The sequence below is a fragment of the Lactuca saligna genome, chromosome 8 (assembly GCF_052625555.1).
Source record: "Lactuca saligna cultivar CGN05327 chromosome 8, ASM5262555v1, whole genome shotgun sequence".
NCBI classification, from domain to species: Eukaryota; Viridiplantae; Streptophyta; class Magnoliopsida; order Asterales; family Asteraceae; genus Lactuca; species Lactuca saligna.
This window is the reverse complement of record NC_136424.1, coordinates 234,438,062-234,446,400: the sequence shown is the minus strand read 5'-3', so window position 1 is coordinate 234,446,400 and position 8,339 is coordinate 234,438,062. Positions and strand designations below refer to the sequence as shown.

General features: G+C 30.6%; 1 protein-coding gene across 1 annotated transcript; it reads right to left on the bottom strand.

Moving 5' to 3' along the window:
* Positions 1 to 2,556: 2,556 nt before the first annotated feature.
* Positions 2,557 to 5,181, bottom strand: LOC145012952 (uncharacterized). Its single transcript, XM_078971742.1, has 10 exons — positions 4,890 to 5,181; positions 4,552 to 4,724; positions 4,313 to 4,471; positions 4,089 to 4,238; positions 3,826 to 3,969; positions 3,568 to 3,724; positions 3,316 to 3,488; positions 3,153 to 3,208; positions 2,824 to 2,926; positions 2,557 to 2,730 (listed from the first exon to the last, which is right to left on the bottom strand). Exons 1-10 carry the CDS (start codon positions 5,101 to 5,103, stop codon positions 2,641 to 2,643), a joined length of 1,419 nt encoding a protein of 472 aa, XP_078827868.1. The 5' UTR covers positions 5,104 to 5,181; the 3' UTR covers positions 2,557 to 2,640.
* Between the last annotated feature and the right edge of the window lie 3,158 nt (positions 5,182 to 8,339).

Sequence of the window (8,339 nt, the reverse complement as noted above, 5' to 3'; positions counted from 1 at the left end):
GATAATTCACACTTTTCGATAACCTATATAAGCATAATACTACTACCTATATGATATAACATGTACTCCACATTATATTAATCTTCAATTAGTTAACCACTTGTTTACCCGATGATGGTCAAATAGAGTAAAAGTAACATCCTTTTATGTCAATATCTGCTAAAATGTTCCTTAATCCTTATTCTACAACATGGAATCAATATTCGACTAGTTACTCGACATGTCCAACACACCAGTATTCAACTTATTTAAAAATATCATATCAATATGATCGAATTAAAATCTCACAGTTGTAGGAACATGAAATACAGGTAGATGACACATATAAAGGGAGTGGGCTCAATTATTCTCAATTGTCCCTTATATTGTATTTTGATAAATAAAAGGGAGAATTAAATATTAGTCCTACAATGTATTGCACATTTGTCCATTCAGTCCCTTAACTTATTTTCGTGCTTTATGAAAGAATAAAGTTATTTTTGTCGGATCTAATTAATTACTTTGGACAAAATAAAGGTGTAACCTGGTTACCCTTTGCCAAATGGATGCTTGATGACTTTGAAAAGTCTGAAAGGACTGTTAGAAAGGGAATAAGTGACAACAAGGGAGAAATACTTTGTTTTGCCTACGCTTCAGGTTCTTGTCATACTGCTTCGGATTTGAACCATCCTTCATGCTGGATTGATGCTCTTTCCATAAACGCCATTATTTCCATGGGTGAGTGAATCAATTTCGATTCAGAAACGCCCAACACGACATTCTTTGCAACCCAATCGCTCCAATAATCATTCAAACTCTTCAATTCCACAGATTTATTGATCTTAACAAATTGTTCTCTGTTACTTTCATCTTGGACTAGTAAAGAGGTTTCTAATTCTTTAGCATACTTTGGGTCACACAAATTGCGGTTTCACATGGCTCATGGTCTTGAACTATTAGAGCAACGAGTAAGGGGAAGCAAAGACGTGCTTACAAGGTTGCGTAAGTCAGGCATCGTTATGATAAACATATAAACCATAAAAAAGAAACTGGAAGATTTGTGGTGTTTAGGAGATTATCATTTGGGGCAAAAAGGCTATTTGATTCAACATTTTCGTTTGTAAAGATTTTGTTGAGGGAGAAGGCAAAGTATAATATGGTATTACACACACAGCTGGTGTTGTCAAACCCGATTACTTGATTTCTTGTTTCTTTTCTTCCTTCATAAAATTGAGTCTGATTTTTGTTCTTTTTAATCGCATTTGAAACTCTGATTGAGCATTGACTGATCTTATAACTTGAAAACATAGTTTGCATACTTTACTTCATAAAAATATGAAAAGGGCAAGAAGGATAGTTGCTCAACGAGGAGTCAAGAAGATATCCGAAGAACCCAATGGAAGCTCCATTTTCCAGGTTTCTCTGTAATCTTCTGAATTCCATTGATTTGTTTGAGTATTATAACCAGTTGCTTGAGGTTTGGCCTTTGAGATGGTATTTGCAAATTATTGGAGAGTTAACAAGAAAGAATATTACCTTTGTTTCCCATTTTGGATTTGGATTTTGAAATTGTGAATTAGGTGTAGATCAAATATAGATGTATAGAAGTAAGTAGTAGTAGGCTCCTACACAAACAGAATATGAACCACACTAAAGTTTGAATGATTGGTTTGAATCCTAGATCGTGACACTAACTACGCAAATATGCAATACATTATAGGGTTAATGTGTAATTTTTCCTAAATAAAATTGTTTAGTAAATAATTTTTTGAATTAATATTCTTTTTATTTAAACTTTATTATATTAGAGAATTACTGGCGAGGAATGAGGATGCAGTCGTAAAGTTGCTTTTGTGATTGTGGCACCACAAATCTACTGTATCATTCTATGAGCAGACCGGGTCTTCTCAAATCTACAACAATCCAATTCTGTAGCAATTCTTATATATTAGTGTATGGGTATGTTTTTTTTTTTCCAGAGCAACAGTTAAGGGTGTGTGTGGGTTATCTTTTTTAGTGGCAAAAGTTCTTTTTAGAAAAGTTATAAAAAGTCAGGTTTTTCTGACTTTTCCAAAAAGTAAGTTTTTTCTATATACAAAATTCAAAATTAATTTTTAAAATGGTTTTACCAAACATCTTTTATATTTTATGGTTTCTTAAAAAGACTTTTGGCCTCTCAAAAGATAAGTCAAACACCCTCTAAGCCAAAGAAAAGCATATATAGGTCTTGATATTGATAACAATAGAATTTATGCATTGCGACTTGCCATCAAACACCAGAGGGTTTCTGTCACCAGACGATGACCTTGAAACCCGGAAATTGGGCAAAATGGGAAAAATTATAAAAATAGTTTTTTAATTGGAAATAAAAAAATATATGGGAAAAACATAACAATTTTAGTCTTTTTGAAATGGAAAGTGACTCATACACAAAAGTTATTCTCCATACACAACAATTGATATTTTATAAAGTTGTACAATACAACATTTTAAAGCATAAATTACTGTGTATAAAAAAAATGTTGCGTACAAAGGAGCTTCCGAAATTAACCCATATTTTATATTAACACAATTCACTAAATAAAAAACAAGCTTTATTTATATACAACACTTACCATATACATAACTTATCCAACAGTTAACAATAATAGTTTTTATAGATCATACGAAATTCATCCTTTTTGGAATTTGTATTCCTGCCCTCTTCAAAAGTTGTGCAGCAGCATTCTTTGCCATTGAAATAATTTCAGCCTGCCCGTTGACAAATTAATTCCATAGTTTTTTACATAAATAATTAAAACTTTATTTTTGGCAAATATGTATTTAAAATTGTGCCCATGGTACCTCATCAACATTCATGATTTTCTGATTCTTCATTATCCAATGGCCATTGCACATAACAGAGACGATATTTTCAGTTCGCAAGCAATAAACAAGGTTGGAAATGCTGCATCATGTATACAGCAGCAATTTTCTTATTAAAAACAAGAATTAGGATCATGTGAAATCAACAACATATATATAAGTCTTGTTTTTTCTTTACGTAGATGGACTTTATATATAGGAGACAATAGAAAATTTTATATTGATTGAGCACGTTACCCTACAAGACTTGATTGTAAAAGAACACAGACCCATAATTTGAAATATTACATAAAGTTGTGAATATATACCAGTCATGAATTGGAACCATAGACCAAGAGGAAGGATTGATTACAATCATATCAGCCTGAAAACAAGATATGCATATATATATAACTATAAGAACAAGATTAAAAATCTTTTTTTTCATCTTTTATGCTATATGGAACTTGCAACCACAGCAAAAGTAAAAACCTTTTTTCCAACTTGAAGAGATCCTATATCGTTCTCCCAGAGTAGTGCTTTTGCACCATTTAGAGTCGCCATGTTGAGAAGTGTTTCAGCTGGAAGAATTGTAGGGTTTGTAGTGCCAGTTGCATAAACTTCTCTTCCCTTGTTGATCAAAGAAGCTATATACATCTCGTCAACTGTAAAAAATAGTAGTACCAAAATTTAATTGGAAATGATTTATTTGTATGTTTGAGAAAAATAATACATACAACATACCAATGCTCATTCTATTATTTGATGGTGCTCCGTCTGTTCCTAATGATACACAAATGTTGGCATCAAGCATTTCCCTGATTGGCGCAAATCCAAGCATCCGCATTGCAGCAGCAGGACAGTGGGACACCTTAACCCCACAACTAGAAAGAAATCCAATCTAAAAAATTTCATAAACTACTGCATTATATATATAACTAACTAACATGCATAGTAAAATAATAGTAATAATAATAATCGAAGTAGAATTTTGATGATTACCTCCTTTTCATTCACCCAAACAGAATGAGCTGCAAGCAAATTGCTTCTCAAAAATTTTATTTTTTCCAAATACGTAACTGTTCCATGATCAACTTCCCGTGTTTGCATCACAACATGATTTTCAGAAGGTATCTCAGCAACATGCTATCAGGTTTTCAAACAATTAACACCAGAGATGCAGAGGAGATTCACCAACATCACAAAATCTAATTAATCTGTTGAAAATTCAAGTGAGAGAGAGAGAGAGAGAGAGAGAGAGAGACCATGTGGATTCCGGTATTCAGTTGTTTGGCTGTATCTCTAGTTTGAAGGAGCAAATCATCAGTTGAATTCATAATCTGTCTTATCCCAAGCCATATTCTGATGCGTCCATCAGCAGTATCATGGTGCTTCTTATGCAATTCCTTTTGGGACTGAAATCCCCACATTTATTAACTATGTAGCGAGTGAGTGTTTCTCAAGTGCATAGCTAGTTTTGGAAATTTACCTGAATACATTCGTCTGCAGTCCTAATGCCCCATGAAGATGGTAAGCCATCGCCAGAATCCATGATTGACTCTGTCAAACATGCACGCAAGCCTAGTAATTCTACTGCCTTTGCCATTCCTGATACATGTTGTCCTCCTGCTTCTGCGAAGCATGTCACCTGATCCAAATTTTCAACACTTCAAATTGGAAAAAAACTCTGGCATCATTTTGTTGTATTCTAAAATCCCACAACCTTACACCAGAGTGAATGAGTTCGATTCCACAAAGTAAAGTGGAGATGTATGAATCTTCTTCAGTCATGTTCGATTCATATGGCCAAATGCGATGGTGCAACCACGTAAGCAAATCGACGTCATCAGCAATCCCTCTAGCTAGTTGTTGAGACGTATGAACGTGTGTATTGATCAAACCTAATTAAAATTTAAATAAGGACCACTTTAAACTGAAATCTAATTAAACGCACAAAAGTTGAAAACCTTAAAAAGCATTTTGCTTGAATTGGTTGCAAGTCGTCTTTACAACAATTCGATTTTATGTAAAAGGTTAAATCATAATTATAGTGAACAGAAAATAACCAGGAAGTAGAAATTGGCCATGGAGATCGATGGTTTCCTGTGAATTTGAAGAGAATTGACGGATTATATCTGACGATTGACCGACGGCTATGATTCTATCGTTGTCAATAACGATTCCGCCATTAAGAAACACACGGAGTTCATTATCCATAGTCACGATCATCGCATTGTGGATTATAAGCTGTGAGCTGTTCATATCAGTAACACCGTTCATGACTCCTTGCTCTGTTTCACTTTCTGAATGAGGGATATCTCAGAACATCCTAGGTCAACGGTTGATCTTAATCATCTTATAACATTGGCACAAAGTTGCATTATTGCAAAAATAAATAAATAAATAAAAGTATCACGAATAGATTTTAAGAAAATTTTTTACATTAATAATTCGGGTATTGCTAACGGCATCGGATTATAGGTCAAAACCACTAAAAACCTCAAAACCACTTTTAATAAACCACTATTAATAGGGTCAAAACCATTAAAATATAGTATTAAAAATTTATAAAGTCACGGAACAATAAAATTTCATCTTTACTCTTTTACTTTATACATTGTTTTCTATTTCAATCCGTTTTAACTTTGAATTATTTTACTTACAACCCTTTATTTTCTATTCTTTATAATTACTAACATATAACTTGAATGTGGCTTTTAGTTTATTGAATTCAGTTTTTTAATTGATTTATATGTTTGTTCGTAAGTTTATTTAATCTTCTTTTTGTAATTATTCTTTGGAAACATGATATAACCAAGTTATTTTATCATTAAGGAATATATATATATATATATATATATATATATATATATATATATATATATATATATATATATATATATATATATATATATATATATATATATATATATATATATATATATATATATATATATATATACTACATTCTTAACCTTTTAAAATGAAATATATTTTTATTATTTTATTGTCTTGCTACCAATATTTTTTATGGATATTATGTTAATTTTGTAAACAACTCTACGATCATAATGAAAATAAATATGTATGTTAGTAGTTGATCTTTTTATTATAATAACGTAACCAAGTCGATACTCCGTCTTTTTAACTCGGTCTATTAATTGTTCACAAGAACTAAATACCTGGAAATAATTTTTTATTATAGTACTTTTACTGTTTATAACTTTTACCATGTCATTTTCAAAATTTCATGCGTCACTAACGAAGTAATTTATTTTAGCATCGTCATCTTGAGGTGCATTGCTTGTATGAATATCGCTAGCCTAATTAATACATATACATATTAATATATATGATTTACATAAACATAAATATCTTAATAATAATAAATGAACATAACTCATAATTTATTTCATTAAACGATGACAAATACTTGTGTTCTTTTGTTTAGTTACACGAACAAAAATCATGTTTAGATTCGTTCATTTATTAAATAAACGAAAATAAATGTTTTGTTTGTCAAAGTGGATGTTTGGATATGCATTCGATTTGTTTACCTTCAAATTTTATAATAACTCTTCAATTTTAAAGAGAAAATGAGAAAAATAGCTATTTATACTAATTACATTACAAAAATAGCCAAAAAAAATCGAAATTGCAAAAATAGCCCTCAATTTCGTAGATGGAATTGACCCATCTGCGAAATGACCATTCCATCTGCGAATGTACAAGCTGCTAAAGCCAAAATGATCATTCCATGTGCGAATGTATAAGCTGCTAAATCAATGTTCCATCTGCGATTTCCCCTAGGTTTGACTATATAAACGTTTTTTTCTCCATTTTCACTATTCTCTACACAAAAATTCTCTCTATCTGTGGGCTATTCTCGCGATTTTAGCTAGTTTTTGAAGAAAATTGAGGATTATGTCAACAATGCCGCAAATATGGTTAGATTTTAACTCTTTTAATGTTTTAACTCTTTATTATTTTATCATTTATTGTATTATTTAGTGTAAAAAAATAGAAATTATAAAGTTTGTGAAAGGGTAATTTTGTTGTGTTTGATAGTTTTAATATTTCTTTAGTATACTTGAACTTTAAATGCTATTTTGTTAGTGCTTGTTTGAATGTACAAGTAGAGACTACGTAAAGTGTGCATCTGGTGGTTTAAATTTAATAAAATGGTTAGAACATGCTTATTTTTTTAAATTATTAGTTAAATAAATTGTTAGAATAATGTTTACAATTTGTTATTTTTATTGTTTGTTTAGTTGTTGTATAACTTGAAAACTTGTATATTCTTATCGTATAATTGTTTATATAAAGTGAAAAATAGTTAAATTACAGTATATGCAAAATAGTAGTTTGTATATATATTTGTCGTATAAGTATAACATTTGTAGAAGTTGAAAATTTGTCATATATATATTGTTAGAAATTGTTTGTATTTATCGTATAAGTTGAATATTTGTATATATTTGTCGTATAACTTGCAAAATTGTTAATTTGGTTGTCGTATTATTTGAAAAATTGTTTGTTTATATGGTTATAAAATGTTAGTTTATATAATTAGAAAGATAAAAATTGTTTATATATTTGTCGTTTAAGTTGAAAATTTGTTTAATAAAATGTCTATATAATTATGTATGATATTGTTTTTTATCGTAAATATATTTGTTGTATAACTTGGAAAATAGTTTATATATGTGTATGTTATTGTTTTTTATCGTAAATATATAAATTATTAATTATGAATTTGTATTTGCATTACTAAAATTATTATTGATTATGTACTTATTGCAGTTCATAATCATATATTTCATTTTTAAAATAATAATGTCACCTCAATAAGTACACAAAAACAAATTAGAGAACTAAAAAATATTTTGTTTTTAAAATATATGATTATTATTATTGAGATGACATTATTATTGTTTATGTACACAAAATTTATTGTTATTATTATTGAGATGACATTACTATAATTATTATTGAGATGACATTATTATTGTTTATGTACACAAAATTTAGGAGGGGCAAACACCAAGACAAAACATGTTACCGAGTGATGGTGAGATGACATCTTGTTATTATATGTCATTTCAAGAGTATGTATATGGTGAAGGGAAACCAGTTCCATCCCCGGGACCATTTTAGGAGACAAGACGAATCTTCGTCTAGTATGTGTAACATCCGGGATTTCAGGTATATTAGTTAATCTTTTTATTTTGAGTTTTGTGGAAGAACTCGGCGAGTTGGTGCGTAGACTCGCCGAGTTGAGACTCGGTTTTTCACCCGAATTGATGCCCGGACTCGGCGAGTCGCCTTGGTGGACTTGGCGAGTCTGCGCTGTTTAATGAAACCCTAATTTCTCGGGTTTGAGGCCTATTTAAAGGGCCTTATGGCCGTCATTTGCTCTCATTAGTCCCCGGAGTGAAACCCTAGAGCATTTTAGTGATTCAAGTAAGGGAAGGAGCCATTATTGATTCTTGGAGTTGTTGTCTAGCAAAGGAAGA

What these genes read in the sequence shown, in the direction of transcription:
- LOC145012952 (XM_078971742.1), bottom strand. Translation starts at nt 5,103, where the DNA reads ATGAACGGTGTTACTGATATGAACAGCTCACAGCTTATAATCCACAAT. An exon ending in TGAATACCGGAATCCACATG is followed by an intron (nt 3,970 to 4,088) that starts GTCTCTCTCTCT and finishes AAAACCTGATAG; the next exon opens with CATGTTGCTGAGATACCTTC. An exon ending in AAATCATGAATGTTGATGAG is followed by an intron (nt 2,731 to 2,823) that starts GTACCATGGGCA and finishes GTCAACGGGCAG; the next exon opens with GCTGAAATTATTTCAATGGC.